This window comes from Anolis carolinensis, chromosome 2 (assembly GCF_035594765.1).
Source record: "Anolis carolinensis isolate JA03-04 chromosome 2, rAnoCar3.1.pri, whole genome shotgun sequence".
NCBI lineage: Eukaryota > Metazoa > Chordata > Lepidosauria > Squamata > Dactyloidae > Anolis > Anolis carolinensis.
The window spans coordinates 286,086,062-286,110,169 of NC_085842.1; the positions used below are offsets into that span (position 1 = coordinate 286,086,062).

A 24,108-nucleotide genomic window follows, 5' to 3' on the forward strand; every position below is an offset into this window, starting at 1 on the left:
ATGAGAACTAGATCTTTCTACACATCTTCAGTTCCAAGTGAAGAGCAAAGGAAGCTTGTTTTCCTGGTCACATTGCCTCATCTCATTTTCAGATTGGCTTGGGTTTTAAAGGAAGAAAAGTTTGTCTGACCGTTTTCGGGGATACATAAAATTGATATGATTTTAGTTTTGTTTGTTACTTTTGCTTCTTGATTAGGGGTATTTCTGCTCCCCAAGAAGGAAGTCAATCAAAAACCATAAAGCAAACCCAGCTCATGAGGAGTAGTCTTCAGAGGCCTAAGCCAAACATCAGCAGATCTACGAAGAGGAAAGGTGTAAATTTAGAAGATATTAGTGAAGAAGACCAGACTAAAAGAGATACAAATACTGAAGCAACACCATTTGGAAACAAACCTGGAGAAATTGCCACATTAATGGTAAGTGCTAGTGAATCACCCCAAATCCTGTTTTGGTTGGCAGTTTTGTCCAGACTGCAATCATATTAGTAAGAAATCTAAAAACCAAGTCCTGTGAAGGACAGTTTAAGCAGTTTGAGGGGTGATATGATAGACATTATTAAATATCTGAAGAGCTGCCCTGTACATGTTAGACCCAAACTAATACATTCTAATGACAAAGAAGGACTTTTTGATTTTCTGATGTTAAGACTTGTTCAACATTACATTTGAAAGGTGATGGCCTTTCCTTTGTTGAAGATTCTTAAACAGAGATTAGAGCATCGCCCTTCAGTTTCTTTTTATGCATTCTTCTTTCTAGGTAATGCATAAAATGGCAGGCAATATTTTTTGTTCTTTCAGCAGAATCTTTTCTTGCGTATAAAGACTTTAAGATTTACCTTTTTACTATAAAAAATGTAAACTGAGGGCTTCATTTGATACGTTCTTTCATGACTGCCATTTGCAGTATTATGTTCTTTCTTTCCTGCTCTCCCTTGTTAGGTTTTCATAAAGTGGGAGGCTTAATCCAATTGTTAATCACAGTAACATGAGACCCAATTCAGTAGGTATTATGTGAATATTGACTTAACAAGGTCAGTGAATTCATTGTGTTTGTTGTAGCTGGAATTAACAATTTGATTTTTGGAGAACTAGCACCACTATGGTATGGAGCAGGCATGGACAAACTTTGGCCCTCAAGTTGTTTTTGTTGGGTTATCTAAGCAATCATGCATGCATTTTCAATGTGGGATGGTTTATGTAGTTAGTTATGTCTGTTGCTTAGTAACCTGACAAGCTGCATTCCAGAGTTGATGACACCATTTAGGGGGTTTTGCATATGAAATGGGAAATGGGTGTATCCTTTCTGGGGACACACAGGAAGTGCCTCTTCCTGCCTCTTCCTCTTTGCTCCTGACCATGCCATGCTGATGTTCCTGTATGTTAAGAGATATGTAGTTTCCTGAACTGTTTTTCTTTGGAACTAAGATGTTTTTGCCTGTATGACCATCATCATACAAGATTGTGAGTAAACATATTTTTGCTATTTTATTTGATGTCTCTGATGCTTATTTTATGCACATGACTTTTAAAAGGGAAAGGGAGGCTGGATATTTTGTCTTATTGTTTATTTACTTTTTACTTCTGCTCACATAAACCCCTAGTCTTCTGCATTTTTACTGCTCTGCACGAATGTTTAACCATATTGGAATCATAATCTTAACAGGTTATGAAAATATATTCCTATTAGTTTTGGACTTCAAAAACTGTTAGGAGGCTGTTAGGAATTGTGGGAGTTGAAGTCCAAAACACCTGGAGTACCGAAGTTTGCCCATTCCTGGTATGGAGAGTCAATCTGGTGTAGTAGTTAGAGTATTGGACTATGACTATGGAAACCCCGTTAGACATGGAAAACCACTGGGTGACCTTGGACTTGATTGATTTTTTCAACCTCTAATGAAGGCCATGGCAAACCCCCTCTGAACAAATCTTGCCAAGAAAACCATGGGATAGGATTTCTTTAGGGTTGGTTTGGAGGCACATGGCAACAACCATCTTCCTAGTTGGAACTTTCAAATCCAAAGCACATCTAATGTATTTTTGGTAAATTAGGTATAGGATGTAATTATGTATTAGTAACATTTTTGGAAACGTAAGCAATAAATTTCAGAAATATATACATAAAATTAACATTACTTTGTTTTTGTCTGTAGTACAGACAGACAGACATCTTGAATGCCTGGAATGAAAAGGCAGATTAACATTAGTAGGGAGTCTATTAGAAAGAGAGGAAATTCAGTGTATTATTTTAAGAGTGCCATGTGAAAATTAAATGTGATAATCTGATTTTGTTTAAGGAATGAAAAATCTTAAGTTGTTTAAAAAGAACATTAAAAAACTAAACCTATTTTAACTAGGCACATGCATGTGTTTTTTGTTTCCAGTGTGTTTCCGGAAATTTGGTGGAGGCTGCGACAACCTCTGAATCCATGAGACAAAAAGATAGTACGGATAGCACTGAAACAATATATATGAAAAGAAGCAAATACTCTGGAAAATGTGATTCTTTAGAGGGAACTTCAGGGATTGGAAGTCAAATCAACGAGGGAACATTAAAGTCCCTTTCTGTCTGTGAAAAAGCAGTTGAAATATTAAAAGGGTAAAAAAAATTGGAATTAAAAAAATAAGTAGAATAGGATATAAATGTACTTTATAAGTAAATAAATCTAGAACTGTTAAAAAATCTATATTGGTATCTTAAACTGGCAAAATCTTGTAGCTTTTTGAAAGTTTTTCCTCATTTTTTTATCTCTTAATGATGTAGGATATACAACTAAACTCCTCCTTTCCCTACCTTTTAAATCAATATTATTTTATCAAATCCCTTCCTTTCTACTTAGAAAACAACCAAGGAGGACAGTTAAACAGAGGAAAAACACCTGTGACTCAAGGGTGCCATCTGAATGTGAGAATGACCGTAGTGAGAAAGGGAAGCCTCACCAGAAGAGTAAACAAAATGCTAGCAGAGGCAGAACCCCAAAACCATTCCTCAACAAGAAAACCAGAAAAGAATCTGGGAGTTCAAAACCTAGCCTGGTGACACTTAGGGCTTCTTCTCAGGAAGATGAAGGAGACGAAGAAGATGATGATGACTCTGAAGTTGAATGGTTTTCACCAGATGAAGTAAACAAAGCTCCAGTCTTTGTTCCTAAAGGGCTTCGGTCTCCAAATCCAGTACCTGTTCAGATTGAGGAAACTATGGAAGAGGTATGACAAAAATGCTAGTATAATACAATATTTGCTATTTCAGTGCACATATCCGATTGCTCATTGTACATTCCGCTTAATAGTGGTCTCTAAACAATTCAACTTCCAGTATAAAATAACAAAGAATGACAAATGAAAAAATAATTTGAAAGTCTCTTGGTCCTGGATGTTGTTAGCCCAACTCCCAAAAGCCTCAGCAAGCTTCACCAGAGGCCAAGAGTTTGGGAATTCAGAAATCTTCACAACATCTGGACACACAAGTTTAGGAACTACTAGAATACATTATGCTACATAAACTAATGATCATACAGTAACTGTAATCCATGACTTGGATTTTTTTCTTAGTCTAATTTGCCAAAAACAAATTACTAATATTGGTGTCATTTGCTTATTTATGTAACAGTTCAGTGTTACTTTAACTCCCCCCTTCAATCTTATTTCTCTGCTTCAATGTGAATACTTTACACTGGAAGTACAATTATTGACATACTTACTAGGAATATATCCATTTTGCATTTGCATAAAGATTTTTAGGACAGAGTTGTCTTTTGAGAACAGTTTGACACTTTTCAATATCAGTTATAAAAAAATGCCATGTACACAGGGAACCTGTTAGATTCTTTTGGAGCAGTTATTGGCTTTTTGATTATTCTTTTTTAGACAAAAACCCTTGAACTGTTACGTTTCTTCCTCTTTACCCCTTGACAGATTGAAATATATGAAAATGTTGCAGATGAGCCGTACCTCATCCATGAACTGAGCACAGCTGCTCATCCTGTGATGGAGGAAGATAACAATTTGTGCCCTTCACAAGTTGTAAGTGTATCTGTCCCACACATGTTATTTTCCTGCTCATGCTTTAGGCTTAATATTTTTTGTTGTGAAATATTAACTGTTCTAGGGAAATCATAATGAAGTGTAGGATTTTAGAAAAGTTTTATGTCAGAAAGTTGTGCTTAGAATATTTTTTCGTTTGTACTTTGGCAGATCTGAAATAGTAACTATCAGGAAGCTTTGGATAATAGACAGGTCCAAGTTAGAACTAGCAAGACATAAAGCAATTATTGGCCAAATCTAAAGCCTAGGCATAATTTGTCAGAGGGGAGAGAAAGAGTTTTATTAGTTATAGGAATCATAACATACATTGGGATTATTATAAATTTCTTTAGAACAGTCCATGGACACAAAATTGTCAGTAGCATTGAAAGGGACTTAATTGAGCTTATGGTCAAATGGCTGATCCTTTTTCATTATTACATTTGTTTCCTTAAGTTTCTGTCACAAACTAAATCTGTAGCATTGCTCCAGTTACATACAGTGCATTGGTCTCAGTGAGCTTCACATTTTAGGCTGAAATTTTAATTTTAAAGAACCATTTACTGCTTGTTTTTGATGACAACTTATAATCACCACTAGTAGTGTAAACTAATAAAATGTTACTTTGCAGAATTTAATTTAACTGGAAAAATCCTGAAATGAAGTAAATGGCCTGTATTTCTTTCTTCCCAAGGTTATAATACAAGAAGAGCAAAACAAGGAAACAGGTAAATTTCTAGATAGCCACGTCAAAATAAAATCTATCAAGTTAAAAATGTTTAATGCTGACCTTTATATTTTTTTCTAAAATTAATTTTGACTAAAATAAGCACTAGTGACTAAGGTTAAAGTTTTATACTTGCCTGAGAGTTAGTGCCTCTAAAGATGATGCCCAGGACTCCATATGATGCTTTTCTTGACAGAATTACCTCTATCAATAGAGCCTTAGAGACTGATCATCACTCTCTCTGCATCTCCTTTTTGCCACGAAAAACTTGCTTCAAAGGACCGGTAAACATAGGGTTGTAGGGAGAGGAGAAGTAAAATTTTGTCATGCTAGAATTTGGCAATTAACACAATGTTGGGTTAAGGAAGGAATACTTTATTGTGTGCTTCAGAGCAGACAGATATAAAATTGCTGTGCAAAACAAAAACATGGGCCTAAATCAGTGGTGGCCAAAGGGCAAAGCATTTTTCTCCTTCCCCAAAATTAGTCTATTGTAAATGTGGCAGTGAAATGTATTGTTCTTGGATTGTTTGTAAAGGCATGTACACTTCTTTTAGGAATTATTGATGGAAGTACAGAAGCAGCCATGACTTTACTTGCTATGAGAGATCCAGCTTTCCAGCTAAACATTGCAACTGAAGGTATGATAAATATGATAATGAATGGCTTCACAACTTTTTGTGGGTATAAGTATACTTCAATAAAACTATTACAAGGCATCAAAATTAGTGTTGTATAAGCCCACTCTATTAATTCTTCACAAATTGCATTGCTTTTCCTTGTGTTTTCTCCTCCTTTTTTACTGCAATGTAAAGAAAAATAGGCAAGCTTTATGCATCAAAGCCAAACGAGGAAAGAAAGAAAAAGAATCTTGTTTTTTATCCTTAAGTAGAAATTCCAGGACATCAACATTAAAAAAAAATTAAAAACAGGTTTAAAAAAGCCTTTCAGACATAGACTAAAATCAAAAGATCTGCAGAAACAAAAAAAGGTCTCCACTTGCCTGTGAAAGGAAAGTCAGTCTAACTTCTCTGGGAAAGGTGTTCCTGATCTGATATTCCTAGATTACCTGTAAGGGTGACAGAGAAAAGGGTCTTTCCAGAAGATCTTAAAATACAGGCAAGGCTCATGTTGGAGAATGCTGTATTTCAAATAATCTGGACCCAAGCCATATATAGCTTTTACTTGTGGCCAGAAATAGATCAGCAATCAATGGAGCTGTTGCAGCAAGAGTGTTTCCCTGCATCCAGCCTCAGTTAACAATCTAGTGGCAGCTCTTTGGGCCAGCTAAAGTTTCTAAATACTTTTCAGAGGCATCTCCACATAGAGCATGTAAACAGTAATCAAAATGGAGTATAACTAAGAAATGTGTCCTCACAGCCAGATCTAACATTTCAGAGAGTGGATCCACCTCACACACAAGCAAAAGTATTCCTGCTCCATGATGATATTTGCACTTCTAGACTCAGGTTTGAATTCAGGAGTATAGAATCATAGAATCATAGAATCATAGAGTTGGAAGAGACCTCACTAGCCATCCAGTCCAACCCCTGCAAGAAGCAGGAAAATCTCATTCAAAACATCCCTGACAGGTGACCATCCAGCCTCTGCTTAGAAGCCTCCAAAGAAGGAGCCTCCATCACAATCCGGGGGAGAGAGTTCCACTGCCAAACAGCTCTCACAGTGAGGAAGTTTTTCCTGATGTTCAGGTGGAATCTCCTTTCCTGTAATTTAAAGCCATTGTTCCGTGTCCTAGTCTGCAGGGCAGCAGAAAACAAGCTTGCTCCCTCCTCCCTATGACTTCCCCTCACATATTTGTAATGGCTATCATGTCTCCGCTTAGCCTTCTCTTCTGCAGGCTAAACATACCCAGCTCTTTAAGCCACTCCTCATACGGCTTGTTCTCCAGACCCTTGATTATTTTAGTCGCCCTCCTCTGGACGCTTTCCAGCTTGTCAACATCTCCCTTCAACTGTGGTGCCCAGAATTGGACACAGTATTCCAGGTGTGGCCTGACCAAGGCAGTATAGAGGGGTAGCTTGACTTCCCTGGTTCTAGACGCTATACTCCTATTTATGCAAGCCGGCTTTTTTCGCCACCGCATCACATTTATGCTCATGTTTAACTTGTTGTCCATGAGGACTCCAAGGTCTTTTTCACACGTACTTCTGTCAAGCCAGGCGTCCTCCATTTCATTTTTTTTGCCTAAGTAAAGTATCTTGCATTTGTCCCTGTTGAACTTCATTTTGTTAGTTTCAGCCCATCTCTCTAATCTGTCAAGATTTTTTTGAATCCTACTCCTGTCTTCTGGAGTGTTAGCTATCCCTCCAAGTTGGTTGTCGTCTGCAAACTTGATGATTGTGCCTTCTAACACTTCGTCTAAGTTGTTAATAAAGATGTTGAACAAAACCAGGCCCAGGATGGAACCCTGCGGCACTCCACTTGTGAGTGCTTTCCAAGATGAAGACAAAGGCATTGGTGAGCACCCTTTGGGTTCGTTCGCTTAATCAATTACAGATCCACCTAACCGTAGTTTTGCCTAGCCCACGTTTGACTAGCTTGTTTGGCAGAAGGTCATGGGGGACCTTGTCGAAGGCCTTACTGAAATCCAGATACGCAACATCCACGGCATTCCCCGTATCTACCCAGCTTGTAACTGTATCGAAAAAAGAGATCAGATTCTGCATGATTTGTTTTTGGTAAATCCGTGTTGACTATTAGCAATGACTGCATTTGTTTCTAAGTGTTTGCAGACCACTTCCTTAATGATCTTTTCCAGAATCTTGCCTGATATCGATGTGAGGCTGACCGGACAGTAATTGTTTGAGTCATCCATTTTTCCCTTCTTGAAGATAGGGACAACATTTGCCCTCCTCCAATCTGCCGGGACTTCTCCTGTTCTCCAAGAACTCTAAAATATGATTGCTAGTGGTTCCGAAATAACTTCCGCTAGTTCCTTCATTACTCTTGGGTGTAGTTGATCTGGCCCTGGAGACTTAAATTTATTTAGAGCAGCCAGGTATTCCTGGCTTGTTTCCCTATTTGGGGTTGGATTTCCCCCAATCCTTCATCCACTCCATGTTGATGAGGTTGAGGCTGGCTTTTTTGTGTGAGAAGACCGAGGCAAAGAAGGCATTAAATAGTTCTGCCTTTTCCCTTTCCCCTGTCAGAATTTCCCCATCTTCTCCTCGCAGAGGCCCTATCGCCTCCTTGTTCTCCTTTTCCTACCGACATAAGCAAAGAAGCCCTTTTTATTGTTTTTAATGTCTCTGGCAAGCCTGAGCTCATTTTGTGCTTTAGCCTTGCGAACCTTTTCCCTACAGGAGTTGGTGATTCATTTGAATTCTTCTTTGGTGATTTCTTCCTTTTTCGACTTCTTGTGCATGTCTTTTTTTAGTCTTAGACCAGTTAGAAATTCTTTGGACATCCATTCTGGCTTCTTTGCACTTGTCTTGTTTTTATTCTTTGTTGGCACTGTTTGCATTTGCGCCTTGAGTATTTCACTTTTGAAAAACTCCCATCCATCCTTGACTCCCTTGTATTGGCGTCCATGGAATGCCGCTCAGTATTTCCTTCATTTTTTGGAAGTCAGCTTTCCTAAAGTCCAGATTGCGGGTTTGACTTTTTTCGTTTCGGCCTTCCTTTGTATCGCAAACTGCAGGAAGACATGTTCGCTTGCCCCTAAGGATTCAACCACTTCAACTGCATTGATCTGGTCCTCTGAGTTTGTTAGGATGAGATCAAGAGTAGCCGATCCCCTTGTTGCCTCTTCTATCTTCTGGACCATAAAATTGTCTGCAAGGCAAGTGAGGAATTTGTTGGACTTTGTACTCTTGGCCAAGTTTGTTTTCCAGCAGATATCAGAATAGTTGAAATCTCCCATGACTACTATATCTCTTCTTTGTGCCTGTTTGGTCAGCTGCTGACAGAAGGCTTCATCAAGTTCTTCATCCTGGTTTGGAGGTCTGTAGTAGACACCCAAGATGAGATCTTTTTGAGTCCCAGTTCCCTTGATTCTTATCCAGATACTTTCAAGCTGGTTTCCCGGATTGCCATCTTGCATCGCTTCTGCAGCGTAAATGTTTTTGACATATAGGGCTACTCCCCCTCATCTCCCCTTTGTTCTGTTTCTGTGAAAGAGGTTATAACCTTCAATGGCTACATTCCAGTGATGAGAGTCATCCCACTAGGTTTCAGTGATGCTTATGACATCGTAAGTGTGGTGTTGTGCTAAAATTTGGAGTTAGTCTTGTTTATTACCCATGCTCTGTACATAAGTGTAAAGACATATAAGCCCCTGGGACTTTCCACTGAGCTGTTCCTTTGGGATTATTGTGTTCTTGGTAATTGGTCTTTGTTGTGTTTGTGCAACCCTCCATTTAGCTTTATGGCGATTCCCTGTGGTCGTGGGTAAAATACTGTTCGCAAGGCTATTGTTCCCCTCCCCTGGCTGACCTAGTTTAAAGTGCGCCTGATGAAGTTTGCTAGTCTGTTAGCAAAAAGGTGTTTTCCTACTTGTGTGAGATGCACCCCATCCCTTGCCAGTAGGCCTTCCTCCTCGAAAAGCAGACCATGGTCGAAGAAGCCAAAGCGTTCCTCCTGACACCATTTTCTGAACCAGTTATTGACCTGTACTATTTTTCTGGCCCTTGCAGGGCCACATCTTACAATGGGGAAGCCATTGAAGCCATGTACTTGCATCCTCAGGAGAAATGTAAACCCACCTAGAATTGTCCGAATTCCTGTTTTCTGGTCTGCCCTTCAGCCATGGATATTTTTGGTGCACAATGATATAATGACATTTGTTTAATCATTCAAATTATGTCCCACAGTTCTTCACAGGCTAGGGGATAAAATACTCTTTGCAGTGTAATTAAAATGTTTTCAATAAAAAACACAGTTGAAATACAAATTCTTCGTCGTGGAGTCTGTGAAATGCGTACATATGGGTTTCCCAATGCGCCTGCGCAGATTCCGGAACATTCTAGAAGCTTTGAAACGTTAGAAATGGCGGAGGCCCTGCCCATTCTCCCCATATACTATATAAGCCCGAGGCAGGGGCTCCGCCTCAGTTCTTCTTTCCGCGCGACAGCAGATAGAAGGAACCGTTCTACTAGCTTTTCTGATTCCTAACGGTTTTTCCCGGTTCGACCTTGGACTGTTTGACCGTTCTATACTCTACTCCCTGACCTATTGGCTTGACTTACCCTTTGACTCGGACTCCCATCGACCATCCGCACTTCTCCTATCCAGACCTCGGACCGTTCGCCGTTCAGGCAGGCATGGCTACTCTGTTTTTCAAAAAATGCGGGGCCTGTGGGGGAAAGCTCCCCGACTCAGATGGAGCCTTTTGTGCCTGGGGGAGGGCCACATCCCCCAATCCTGCTCCATCTGTCAGGGTTTTACCCCTCAGGCACGGCGCAACCGAGAGGCTCACCTCAAAGCGGTTTTGTACGAGCAAGCGCTCGCGCCGGAACAGGCCCCCGCCCCGGGAGGAGCGCGGGCGGACAAGCGCCCCTCTTCGGAGACGCCTCCGTCTCTCCACCCAGTAGAGCCGCTTGATTCCCTCCCGGCTGGGGAGGAAGCTGGTGAGACTGAGGAGCCCTCGGGGGAAGTGCCCACTAAAAGGGCTAAAACTTCCAAGCCCCAAAAAGGGGCGAAACCGAAGGAAGGGCATAAAAAGCCCAAAAAGCTGAGGCAACTCTCTGGCCAAAGGCCCTTGAGCCCTCCTGTATACAGCGGGCCTGACGAAACGGAGTTTGGGAACCGAGCCTCCCTAACTCCGCCCGCTGCCGACGAGGCTCCTCCCCTCTTATCTCCCGCCGAGACCCAAGGGGACAAAGACAAGATGGCGGACGCGGCTGCGTCGGAGCCTCCGGAGAAGAATCTGTCCTACTCTCCTAGAGCCATGCAGGCCCATCCATCTCGGCCAGATCCAGGCCCTAGAAGCAGCCGAGAGGAACGGCCCTCCCGCAGCAGCGGTAGGGCCCCTCGGTATCGAGGACGCTCTCCGTCCCGAGACTCCTGGGACTCGCGTGGTAGGAGCCCCTCGAGGGCGTCCTTTTATTCTCGTTCCTGCTCCCCGGGGCCTTATTACAGATTCCCTGACCCTCCCTATTTCGCCTATCCGCCTCCTCCTCCCTTCCCAGGGTTCGAGGCTTATTATCAGCAATGCGGATATCCTTGGAACCGGGGCGAGATCCCTCCCTCGGTACCGAGGCCACCTTCGGAGGCGCCTCCCTCCGCGACCGCCACGATCTCGGCCCCAGGCAGGGCTTCCGCCTCCTCCGCGGACCCCCCCCCCCCACCCCAGACACCGATGCCATTAACATCAGGCCGACAGGGGAATGAGGCCCAGCATCAAACACCTCTCATTCTGCCAAATCTGGAGACCAATAAGGACGCCCCTGAGGCCAGAGATGAAGCACTGCCAGCTTCAGCTTCGGGAGATATGGATCCAGACCCCCTCCAGGCAGAGGAGTTTAGAAACTTCTCTGCCCTTCTCATTCGTCTATCCAGAGCACTTAACCTTCCCACTCCCAAGCCTACCAACATGGTGGAGGATCCCTGCTTCTCTTCGGAACAGCGACCCCCAGTGACCACAGCACTCCCTACTCTGCCTTATCTGTTGCAAGTCATTAAAACAGTGGGGGTAGCACCATCAATTGTCCCTGCTACCCCTAAAAGAGCAGAGAATTTGTATAAAATTGATTTATCCACTGCCTCCTGGCTAGCGAAACTCCCCAAAGCTAACTCGGTAGTGACAGATGCTCAACCCAGGCCAGCACAGAAGGCCCAGTCTACCCCCTCTGATAGAGAGGGCAAGAAACTGGATACCATGGCAAGGAAGTTTTATTCATCGGCGTGCCTCTTCGCCCGTATGGCCCATTACGGGGTATACATGAGCGTCTACCAAAACTTTCTGTGGAGCAAGCTCTGCACTTACCTGGATTCTCTTCCCCTGGGCGAACAAGCCCTTGCCAAGGCCTTCCAGCAGGAGGCGCTCCTACTTACATCACTACAAAAGGACTTGGCAAAGAATACCGCTGATGCCTCTGGCAAGCTGTTGGCTGGAGCGGTTGCCCTCCGAAGGCATGCCTGGCTGCGAGCTTCTACGTTGTCACCCTCGGCCCGGGCATTAATAGAAGACCTTCCCATGGATGAGGCGGGGTTGTTTAACCCAGACACTGACTCCCAGCTCGAGCATTCTCATAAGATGAAACAAACTGTCAGTAAATATGGTCAGCCCTACCAGCCCTACTCTTTCCAGCAGCGTCACCGCTGGGGCTTTAACTCACAATACCAGCGTAGACGCTATAGCCCTTTTTCGTTCCGAGGTAAGCAACGACAGCAACCTCCCTCAGTTGGAAATCGGAAACCACCCCTGCCCCTTAGAGGTCAATACCGGGGACCGAAATCCTCTGACAACAAGAAGCGTCGCTTTTAGCCCTGCTCAATCCCCGCCTGTTTCCCCCTCCCCAGTTGGTTTCAAGGCCCAGTTGGCCACTTGTTGCCCCATTAGTTTGGCCCATTCAGACCCCAGTGGCCCCACGTACCTAAACAGACTCTTACCTTTCCTTGAGAGTTGGCGTCAAATCACGACTGATGCCTGGGTCCTTACCATTATAGAGGAAGGATACGCCATAGAATTTTTTTCTTATCCCCCGGTGGGGCGCATTTGCACCACGCCCCCCTCCGATGCTTTGTGCGAGGAGGTCTCTTCCTTACTCGAAAAAGGGGCGATCTCACCAGTACCACATCACCAAACCCAGTTTTGTTTCTTTTCTCGTTACTTCCTAGTTTCCAAACGAGGGGGCGGACTCCGCCCAATCCTCAACCTCCGTAGAGTCAATGAGTTTATCAGGCCGAAAAAGTTTCGTATGGTCACCCTTCCTTCCATTTTGGCATTCCTCAGGAAAGGGGCGTGGCTGGCCACGGTGGACCTCCGAGATGCGTACTTTCACATCTCCATTAGGAGTGACCACCGAAGGTTTCTTAGTTTTGCAGTTGGGGATCGTTGCTTTTCATTTAATGTTTTACCATTTGGCCTGTCAACAGCGCCATGTGTTTTCACTAAGTGCATGGCGGTGGTGGCAGCTCACCTCCGCCAGCGACACATAGTGGTTTTTCCGTACATTGATGACTGACTTCTGACTGCTGACTCTTACTGCCAGCTACAGTCCAACATTCAGTATACCCTATCTCTTCTACAGAACCTTGGGCTTGTTGTCAATCGGGAGAAATCCCACCTCTCCCCTACCCAACAGATCACTTTTATCGGAGCTGTCCTGGACACCAGGGCTCAGAGGGCTTATCTGCCAGAGGAAAGGTTCAGGAACCTCAGGTCTATGATCAACAAACTACGGGCCTCTGGCCGGGCGTCTGCGTGGTCTATCCAGTCAGTTTTGGGCCACATGGCCTCGACCACGGCTGTCACCGGGTTCGCTCGCCTCCGCCTAAGGCCCCTTCAAAACTGGTTCATCCGCGTCTTCAACCCGCACCGGGACCGTCAAAATGTCATCCTTCATCCTCCGCAGTCCGTCCTAGAGGCCCTCTCCTGGTGGACAAGGAGGTGCAATGTTCAATCTGGCCTACCGTTCAGCCAACCTCGTCCATCCTTGTCGCTGACCACGGATGCCTCCCGCCTAGGGTGGGGCGCGCACATCCAAGGGTTGACAATCCACAATCACTGGTCTCTGAAGGAACAAGCTCATCACATCAATGCGTTGGAACTACTCGCAGTGGAGAAAGCCCTCAGGTCCTTCGCCCACCTGGTCAAGGGCCGTGTCATCCAAGTGGTCACGGACAACACGGCTGTACAATTTTATATCAACAAACAAGGGGGGACCCGCTCGCGAACTCTTCTGCTGATTGTGTCTCGAATATGGGAATGGTGCATCGCAAGACACATTCATCTGATCGCAGTATACTTACCGGGAGAGGAAAACACACTAGCAGATGCCCTAAGCAGGGACACTGCTACCAACCACGAATGGCGTCTCCACAGCAGAGAGTTCCGGTTCCTAACACGCCGTTGGGGGACCCCTCGGCTGGACCTCTTCGCCTCACCCACCAACAACCAGTGTCCTCAATACTGCACACGCGTGCGCCCTCTCGCATCCCCAGGCTGCCTGGGAGACGCCTTTCTTTTCTCCTGGGTGCCAGGCCTACTCTACGCGTTTCCGCCTCTTCCACTACTCTCTCGAGTAATAGCCAAGATCGTAGCGGACAATGCGGATTGCATCCTTGTAGCACCCTGGTGGCCCCGGCAGCCGTGGTTCGCAACCCTACTGAACGCATCAAGGGATGACTACGTTCGCCTCCGGTGCTCCCCGGACCTGCTCACAATACAGGACGGACTTGTCCGACACCCGGACGTTACAACCCTTCGTTTGACGGCGTGGAGGATCAGGCCACAGCACATCTGTCCGACGCCGTCCGACAAATAATCCTCGCGGCCCAAAAGGTTTCGACTAAGAGGGCTTACACCTATAAGTGGGCTTGCTTCACAAGCTACGTTGACACCTTAAATGTTAATCCTCTTACGGCCCCTGTTTCTGTTGTTTTGGACTTTTTAGTTCACCTGTCATCCAAGGGTATGTCCCTGTCTTCGATTAAGTGCTATGTGGCGGCATTATCCTGGTTCCGAAGGAAAGCCGGACAACCTTCCTTATTTCAGGACCCTCTGCTCCAGCTGTTTCTTAAAGGCTATAAGAACCTACACCCGCCTTCCTCGCTCCCTTCGCCGGCTTGGAGTCTGGAACTGGTCCTTTCGCAACTATCAAAACCTCCATTCGAGCCGATGGCGTCGAACGATTTATCCCATCTTTCCTGGAAGACCGCGTTTCTTGTGGCAATAACATCTGCTAGGCGGGCCAGTGAAATCACGGCCCTGCGGTCCGACCCACCGTATATCCGCTTCCATGACGACAAAGTAGTTCTTCGGACAGATGTAACATTCCTCCCCAAAGTGGTTTCCCACTTCCATATGACTCAGGACATCGTTCTGCCCTCCTTTTTTCCAAATCCCTCTTCACTGGAGGCAGCTCTACACTCTTTGGATGTCAAAAGGGCCTTGCTGTATTACATCCACAGGACGGCCCCACATAGGAAGTCGCCTAGGCTTTTTGTTAAGTATCGGAAGGATGCTATGGGGCTCCCGGTATCCTCCCAGCGGCTGGCATCCTGGATAACGTCGATGATTCGCCTCGCCTACCAGATGGCAGGGAAGGAACCTCCACTGCACCTAGTGGCTCACTCCACCAGGGCCCTATCAACGTCTCAAGCCTTCCTAAGAGGTGTTCCATTAGATGACATCTGCAAGGCAGCCACCTGGGCTGCACCGTCCACCTTCGTATCTCATTACAAGCTGGACATCCAAGCGAAGAGGGACGCCGCCTTTGGCAGAGCCGTTTTGTTTTCCTGCGTGGCATGACCCACCTCCAAGGTTAGTAGCTTGCTAGTCACCCATATGTACGCATTTCACAGACTCCACGACGAAGAAGTATGGGTTGCTTACCTGTAACCATGTTTCTTCGAGTGGTAGTCTGTGAAATTCGTACAGCCCTGCCCGTCCTCCCCGCTGATGTCATGCCTCGGTGTCTCAGCTGCTGTCTTGCGGCTGGGAACTGAGGCGGAGCCCCCGCCTCGGGCTTATATAGTATATGGGGAGAATGGGTGGGGCCTCCGCCATTTCTAACGTTTCAAAGCTTCTAGAATGTTCCGGAATCTGCGCAGGCGCATTGGGAAACCCATATGTACGAATTTCACAGACTACCACTCGAAGAAACATGGTTACAAGTAAGCAACCCATACTTATACTATTAGAGCAACAATTAAACATTCTGAAATACCAGTTTAATAATAAATACAGTAGAGTCTCACTTATCCAACATAAACGGGCCGGCAGAATGTTGGATAAGTGAATATGTTGGATAATAAGGAGAGATTAAGAAAAAGCCTTTTAAACATCAAAATAGGTTATGATTTTACAAATTAAGCACCAAAACATCATGTTATACAACAAATTTGACAGAAAAAGTAGTTCATTACACATTAATGCTATGTAGTAATTACTGTATTTACGAATTTAGCACCAAAATATCATGATGTATTGAAAACATTGACTACAAAAATGTGTTGGATAATCCAGAACATTGGATAAGTGAGTGCTGGATGAGTGAGACTCTACTGTAAGTACTATAATTTTAAAGAGTCCAGCACATTCCTCTCAAAATGTCATGTCTATTAGGCAGTCAGTTGCTTGCATAGATAAGTCTTGCCTACCAGTAGAATGACAGTCTTTGAAAGAAATTTTACAATCCAGGTTCAGCCACCAAAATGGTATATGAGTTCAAACTGTGTTTTTAGCCCACTGACCCAGTTGAAGTTGCACAGTCTGAATGTTTGCAATTGAATAGTTACAACTACATTAAAGGTGTAACTTTTTCCAACTTTTTGTTTTTGTGAAAAAAAAGAAAAACCACAGGATTTTCCTTATTACAAGGAACAGAATGTTGTGGAGAGTTTGCCAGAGGAGCATAATGAAGAACACATTATAATTCACTGTAATGTGCCTTTGTGTGTGCCTTCAACGAATGAACTGGTTTCTTCAAAGACTGTGAACAGAGCTGCTATTGAAGATCCAAGCACTGAACCACTGGATTTGGAAGATAGCTTGCAGAACCAAACTAATGTGTTACTCCCTGTATCTTCAAAATATGAACCAGTTTCTTCATTCCGTAGAAGGTTTTCCATTTTATCAGGTTTGAAAAATGCTTCACAGGAGACAACTAGGGCCAGCAGGTTTGTGTTGCTAAATTAAGTATACCTCTTATTTTTTACTTAGGAATCTCACTGATTTTTTCAGATTTATCAGTATTATTGCCTTAATGTCTTGATAGTCATGGTTGTGTAGCAGCTTTTTCCCAACTCTTTTGCACCCAAATTTCCTTCCCTCTTTCCTGATTTAAATACAGATATCCTGTCACTTCTTCTCCATGTTTGCTTACACTCCAGAACTGATAATTACAGATGTAACATATATAAAGAACTAGAAAATGTTACCTTTTGACCATAATTGCCAGTTCAACCAGTCTCCTAAAATTGTTTTTTTCAAGCTTTGCAAATAAAAATACGTGATGGAATTCTTTCCAACTCTCTGCAATAGTTAGTTATCATTGCTGTTTTGTTTTGTTTAACAAGTACAGTTCAGATCATTACATTTACTTACTATTATGTTCTGTTTATCTGCAGTGTTTCATCTACTTCCAAAGAAAATAAAATTTCTAGACCAGCAAGATGCAGATTTCCTAAACCCAAACCAAATCTTAACACATCACTGGGGCTAAACCAGAATACCTCTCAGAAATGTCTTGGTCTGGTTTCAGATATGGAGCAGTTTAATCAAATCCAGAATGGTAAGTTTATAGTCCATTACATTAAATGTCAGACAGGGCTTTATAAATACCTAACTAGCACATTTAACTGTGCCTGTAAATAGATAGCTAGAGTAGTTAGTAAAATGCTGCAAGAAGGGGGTGCACATTCTCTCTAATGAGTATCTGTTTATTATAATATGGCTAAAACATTCTGAACTAGAAGAAGTTTCTAACCACCTTTCAAAGGCAGTCTGCAGAGTATGGTACAGTATTCCAAATAGGATTTTTTTTGCTGTCAATCGAACATCTCCAGGAATGTGTTGGAAAACCACTTTTGGCCTCACTCAAACTTGGACATGAGGTTTAGGGGAAAATGCCACATAACCAAATTTCAGGCCTGTGTCTCCAAGGCCAACAGTGATCTCATCTCAGAAACTAGATTGAAACTGTATTTTCGAATTTGAGTTACAATAGATAGGAAGCTCAATTTTCTAGGTTTAAAACGTTATGTCCCTATCTCCCCTCCTCGGGCACATCCCTGAAATGCATGGGCTATGGGCTTATTATGTTGTTGAGTGTCTTACATTTCTTTCTGACTTGAGATGACCCTTAAGCAAACCTATCATGGGGTCTTCTTGGAAAGGTTGCAGAGACTGTGACTTATTCAAGATCACCCAATGGGTTTTCATGACTGAGTGTGGCCTCCAAGGTCCTAATCCAATACTCACACCATAACACCACACTGGCATATGTTTAATATTCCATTTTGAGTTATAATAGATATTTAACTATCATTCTAAAACAGATTCATACTAGGTTTTCTGGTGATATATTTATTATGAGGTCTTTGTAGATAAATCTTATGGCAATACATCTAAATATGTGATCCTATCAAAGTTGTAATTTTATCCAAAATAGTATACTGACTGGTGCTCTAATGTCTAAAATAATAGAAGTGTCAAAAAATACTACAGAAGAGCAGAAGGTTGAACTGGAACAGAATTTCATATTGGAAGAAGGGGCTCAGATCAGCTTTGCAGAGAGGCATGATTTACAGCCTGAAAGCCTTGCTGTGCAGAGAACCAACAACAAAATGTATGAGCATTATTTCTGTTTTTTATATTAATATATTTAATTTCTGTGGTGCTCTGAGCTAATGTGTTTCACAATATGCAGTAAATGGTTTAGTAAAATGGGGGCATATGCAGGATGGAGTACACCAGAAATACTGGAAATCTAATTGTTTTTGGTGATTTTAAAAATAACATCTATATATTTTTTACATATTTCTTCATTTTCTCCAAGTAACTTTTGAAGTATTAGAGCAATGAAACATTTTTCTGAAATGTAACTTGATGGCACTTTTGTGGCATTGTATTTCTTGCTAGCTGAACTTCTTTATTACTCAGTTATATTGCTGCTGTATAATGTACGTAAATCCTCTAGAACAGTTAAAAGTATTTTTAATCACTTTGACAAAGAAGGGCCATAAACCTGGCATAATGTGCTTGTTTCAGGCTATGCATTATAAAAACATTTTAATGTTTAACTAGTAAACATTTTATAAGTAAAACTATTCATTTTTCCCAAAGCAAAAACCTGGTAAAAGAGACTTGGAAAGTCACATCAGAGTTAACTGCTTCCAAACTTTCTCCAGAAGCTGAAATTTCCCATGCTAAACCACCATGTGATTCCAATGCAAGTATTAATATCCAAGTTTCTAGATCTGTTGAACACCACTTGTCTCCAGCTAAAGTAGCACAGGTAAGAAAGAGTTGTTTTATAAAATAGAAATAGAACTGTTTCATGGAAAATTATAAAAGAGAAAAGTTACAAAAAAATGATATTGAAAAGTGTAGTATGTTCTGGGATTCCAGATCCAGTAGTTGCACAAATTGCACATCTTTGTTTTTCAGATTTTTTTTCTATATACAGATTTCTCTCCTTACCTTATTCCATTCTTCCTCTGAAGTATTCTGCACATCTGTTTATTTGTTAAACTACAGTCTTGGGTTATTTTTAGTTTCAATTACTGTACTTTGAATTAAGAGAGTTGATCAGGCTTTTTTTTTAAATAATTGATCATACTGCTATCATAGCAATCACAGAATCTTTAGTTTTGGGTCAACACAGCAATGATTGAAATAATCTCAGGACTTTATTTTCTTTGATTTACTGTGCAACCTTTAGCAAACATGATCCTGTAGGCCAGTGGTTCTCAAGTTGGGGTCCTCTGACATTTTTGCCCTTCAACTCCCAGAAATCCTAACAGCTGATAAACTGGCTGGGATTTCTGGGAGTTGTAGACCAAAACAACTGGGGACCCACAGGTTGAGACCACTGCTGTAGGCAAAAATTATTTGTTTCCACTAATTATAAGAGAAAAATATGAGTAATTTCTTACCTTTTCTTTGTTTTTTTAGCATTGTCATAGGGTCAGGGTGGAACTATCTTTAATAAGAGATTTTTATCCTGCCTTTCCTATATCATCTCCCCTCTGCCCCACGTGACTAGGCAAAAAAAGATATTTTATATACTCCTTAATAATATGATGGAATGATCAACAGGTTTTTATAGTTTTACAGTCCTATATTTTCTGAACATTAGGTTTGCTGTATTTGATCTTGTAATATTTTTATTACTAGGTTGGAAGAAGCTCATATTCCGGTGTTTCAGCAATTACCAATATGACTGCAGGTATATTTTATGCTGTTTTTATGGTCAAATACTTTTGCTTTTGGGAACTAACTTTACATAAATAATGTTTTCACCTGAAGTTAACTAAAAAATAAAGAAGTAAACCTGTTGTGACTGCGCCTTCGAGGATTATGGTTGATGGTGATGGGATTAGAAGAGGAAGGAAAAACCCTCGCGATGAGGGCTCGTTGGAGGAGTTGCGCAGGAAACGTATTAGAGAGCTCAATGGGGAATCTTCTGGAGAAGATTCAGATGGGGAGGTTTGGGAAGAAATGGATGCTGGGGAACAGGTTAAGGTGTCGCTGAAGCGCCATTGGGATTTCTGTGCATCCATGAAGACTGGACTGGGACTGTGCTTCTGATCTGTTCCCATCATTGCTTGGCTCTTTGTGCCTTTTTGTGGACCTGGTTTTGATGACTGCACCCTCTTCGGACCCTGGATTGGAATTTGACCTTGCTTCTGTCTTCGCCCTGTGATTGATGACTACTATCGGCTTTTGACTCCTGGCTTGCCCTCCGGACTCCGCTGCTATCTCCTGACCTGACCTTGGATCCTCCTGAGATGTCTCTTCACCATCCTCTTGGAGCTTTTGGCTTTATCTGCATTGTGGAAGCAGTTTACTGCATTCTTACTTTGTTTGTTTTCAGACCAGTTTGGTGTTTTCTTTTGGGAACTGTCCCTTTAAATCCACAGAGCCGGCTGGCAGTTACAGAAAGGGCTTGGACCCAGAAAGTGCCTTTTGCACTTAGTTTGTTTAGCTTTGTTTTTCCTGCTTGGAGTTCTGGATTTTAGCTACTCTTTGCAGCTTTTGAAAGGTTGCAAGTTCTTGTTTATATTGCCTATTCTTTAGTAGTCAACTCAATTTGTTTTCTAAGCTGAATTGAAGCGTCTTTTTAGTTTTATTTGAATGCCAGCGTGGATAAATAGCTTGGCTTGCTAAGGCATTCTTTTGAGTTATATTTTTGTTCGAACTGCTCTTGAAACACTGATAATGAAGTGTTTCAAGGTATTTTCTGTGTTTGTTTACTTTTTGGCTTATCTCCTGAATAAACTCTGTTTTTGTTCATTAATTGGCGTCTGACTCTTGACAAACCAGACATGTGGATCATTTTTGAAAACTTGATGTCATTAAAATGTCCAATACTAGAGTGTATAATGAGATTGTTGGTCAATATTTAATTTTTTTAACATCTTTTGAACATCATGATCCTATGTTACAGGTTCAGTGGGATTTGCAGGTAGGGTGCAGGTAGGATGTGCAGTCATTTAAATTAAGCAACCCTTTAGTGGGGAAAAGCCTATCCAACTTGAGAGTGCTTTATACCTTAAAAGGCAGCTCCAGTTTGTTAAAAATTTATGGAACAATTAAGTGAAGATTTCTTAATTATTGTTCCCTCTTCTGTTTCTGCTCCTCTTGTTTGGATTATTTTTCATTATATTTTATTTTGTTAGATTTTTTTCTCTTAAGATGGGCTTCTTTCCTAGCAAGGTGGAATACCAGTGTTAATGTACAGAAAACATCCTTGAAAAAGGACAGCAAAATACACCATTTAGCAGAACAAGGATTAATTTTACTCCCTTCTTTATGTACTGTCATTTAACTGTGGTGGGATTTGCAATGAAATACAACATGCAGAAGGATGCCAGCATATAATTTTTATTTGCCTTGTCTCCTTCATTTGTATGTCTTGGCAGTAAGTGGTAGCATTGGAGAACATACACCCACAGAAGAGGAACCAACATTCATTTTAACATTAGTGGAAATCCCAAATGATTCAGAATATTTTAGTGGTATACCTCCTTCGCTTCCACAAGCTTCTGATGAATTGCTTCCTGCCCCAGTATTTTTCACTCCATGTGGTACGGATTCAGAAGATCCAGAAAAAGAGGATATGTAAGTACAGTAAGCATATTCTTCAGCATGAACCAATCTTTCTTCTGTGAATTTTTTAAGATTATGGATAGTGTAGTTACAACTTTTATCATGAGTCCAGACTGTGTTAATCAGCTTGCCCTACTGCCCTAAAAGTTTGATTGTTACTGGAAGAAATTGGAGAGATGGTGAGCCTGATAACTCTTTTTTAGGATCTAGAGTTGAACCAAATATGATCCCAGTGACATATTTCCTTTCTGTTAGCTGTAGACAAGAAAATACCTTATATTTGTGAACAATGTTTATGTCCCTGTTCCAATTGTACTGTTCAATCCTAATTGAACTTCTCAATAGAAACTCTTCTAAAAGGAAAAGTGATGGTTACTATACTCTTAAATCTGCTTAAAAATGCCAATGTCAATTAAAGAGCAGTTTTAACATGGTATTATTGTACAGCCTTGGAACCATAACATCTGCTGTTGAAGAAAATGCTGTGATTACTGACAACAGTACAGAGAAACCAAGGTTGCAAACAACTTCATCAGAACAATTGGCAGACTTGGATTCAAGCTCTTGGAAGAATCAGAAAAGGTGTGCTTTAGCCCTTGAAGGAAGTGACAGTCGTTCTGGGAAGAAAAGGCCTCCTTCATCTTCAGTGGAAGACCTTGAAATGTCCAATAAGGTTAGTGGATAATTTAGGGAATCATGAACTATTCATGCCGAACATCTTTTCAATCATGTCTATCACTGTCAAAAGCCCTGTGTTTCGATTACTATTATTTCAGTGCTCATTGGATAATGCCCAGATCAGTGTCTCATGTCATCACTATTCAGCTGTAGCTAGAAATGTCTTTATTTCCACCACAATTTTATCTGTGAGTTTGCTTTCCTTTGCATGATCTAGAAAGTTTTGGGAAAATACTACCAAAATATATTCACATATTTGGGTCCTCAAAAAAAGATTTAAAATATCCCTAAAATGATTGATCTTACAGGTTGTTCTACTACATTTATCTTATGACTATTATAGTCTTCAATGTGTTGTGATATCTTTCAGTTCTGACTGTATTAATTCAGCTATTTTTGAGGGAATTAAGCCCTTTAATTTTTAATGAGACTGTCTTCCATCAAATTGCTGGATCAGTAGGAATTTATTTTTATTTCTGTTTCTTTTAATGCAGGGCGCTTCTCTTAGATTAAATTGTATTTCAAAGAAAGCTGCTGGTAGGTGAAATTTATGTTTCTTTTCACAAGTTTGTATGGCACATATCAGTGTTTATGCAGATGGCTGTTAATATAGGCCAGGATCAAAGGGGCTATTGAAGTTCTCATTCAAATAACTTTTGTTAATCCTTTTATAACTTGCATTTCTTCTTTTCTCCTCTTCTGGTTTCAAAAGAAATTTTGTTATTAGACATGGATGGTTTGGTGGTAATTGAGATATACTTTTTAAGTACTCCACACTTTTTTATCTCATTGAATTAATTGATATTTCTGTTTGTGGAGAAATGCATCTATGGAGAAAGGAGACAAATTACTTGTACACAGAGTAAAATGAAATTCGGTCGTAGCAGTAAATTGTCATGTTTTGCTTGTTCACTCATGTTTCTCTTTTCTTTAAGAAAAAAACTCAGAAAAATTTAATCTTTCAAAGAAGACAATTTCATCTACCTCTAGATTAGTACCTGAGTTACAGGTACATGTGGATAAAAAAGAGCAACTTCAATCTCCCTTGGCTGTATGGGCTGCACTATTTGATGAAGCAGCTGGTACAGATAAGCAAGTGTCTAGAACACTTCAAGCAGGAAAAGGAGAAAGAAAGGAAAAACAAAGGAAGTCTGTCGATACTTGTAAATCTCTGCAAGCAGAACAAGGTGGAAGCACAGCAATTCCTCCAAAAACACCTTTAAACAGGTACTTATCTAACAGCTGTTTTAGTATATTATACCCATTTCCCCCAATGTTACATATTTTATATAAAATTGTAATAAAGGCAGGACAACTAGAGCCTCTTTGTGAGGTTCCTAGCCCTGAATAGTTGCTTAGAATAATCCTGTAGTGGTTTTGAGTCCCTCCTCTCTCCAGTGACATTTGGTCAATTTCTGCTTCAGTAAGGCCTACTCTACCCAGATAAACTGTCAAGATGTTTTATAGAAAAATCCATATTATGTAAACACAATAAAATCAGTGCAATAAGCTCAGTGTTCGCTGAAGGAATCCTAAATGGACTAAGTTCCTATTTTTGTGTGTCTTTCATTCTATTTTAGCAATTTGTACATTTGTACATGTTGAATTATTTGACCTTATTTCATTTTTGTTTCAGGAAAAATACACTCCCTATCCCACTTTCTCTTGCCTTTCCAATTGTATATTTTATACATTTCCCTTTATAATCTTGCTTTGATTTTAAT

General features: G+C 41.5%; 1 protein-coding gene across 1 annotated transcript in view; it reads left to right on the forward strand.

Moving 5' to 3' along the window:
• bdp1 (B double prime 1, subunit of RNA polymerase III transcription initiation factor IIIB) overlaps positions 1 to 24,108 on the forward strand; it is a 61,642-nt gene that overhangs the window by 34,747 nt on the left and 2,787 nt on the right. The window contains exons 26-40 of the mRNA XM_008102973.3: positions 197 to 416; positions 2,381 to 2,595; positions 2,837 to 3,203; positions 3,912 to 4,019; positions 4,714 to 4,747; positions 5,304 to 5,387; positions 16,224 to 16,551; positions 17,002 to 17,165; positions 18,080 to 18,221; positions 18,719 to 18,890; positions 19,772 to 19,823; positions 21,520 to 21,718; positions 22,154 to 22,379; positions 22,879 to 22,921; positions 23,320 to 23,611. Coding sequence (XP_008101180.2) covers positions 197 to 416; positions 2,381 to 2,595; positions 2,837 to 3,203; positions 3,912 to 4,019; positions 4,714 to 4,747; positions 5,304 to 5,387; positions 16,224 to 16,551; positions 17,002 to 17,165; positions 18,080 to 18,221; positions 18,719 to 18,890; positions 19,772 to 19,823; positions 21,520 to 21,718; positions 22,154 to 22,379; positions 22,879 to 22,921; positions 23,320 to 23,611 — 2,646 coding nt within the window. The remainder of the gene's footprint in view (positions 1 to 196; positions 417 to 2,380; positions 2,596 to 2,836; positions 3,204 to 3,911; positions 4,020 to 4,713; positions 4,748 to 5,303; positions 5,388 to 16,223; positions 16,552 to 17,001; positions 17,166 to 18,079; positions 18,222 to 18,718; positions 18,891 to 19,771; positions 19,824 to 21,519; positions 21,719 to 22,153; positions 22,380 to 22,878; positions 22,922 to 23,319; positions 23,612 to 24,108) is intronic.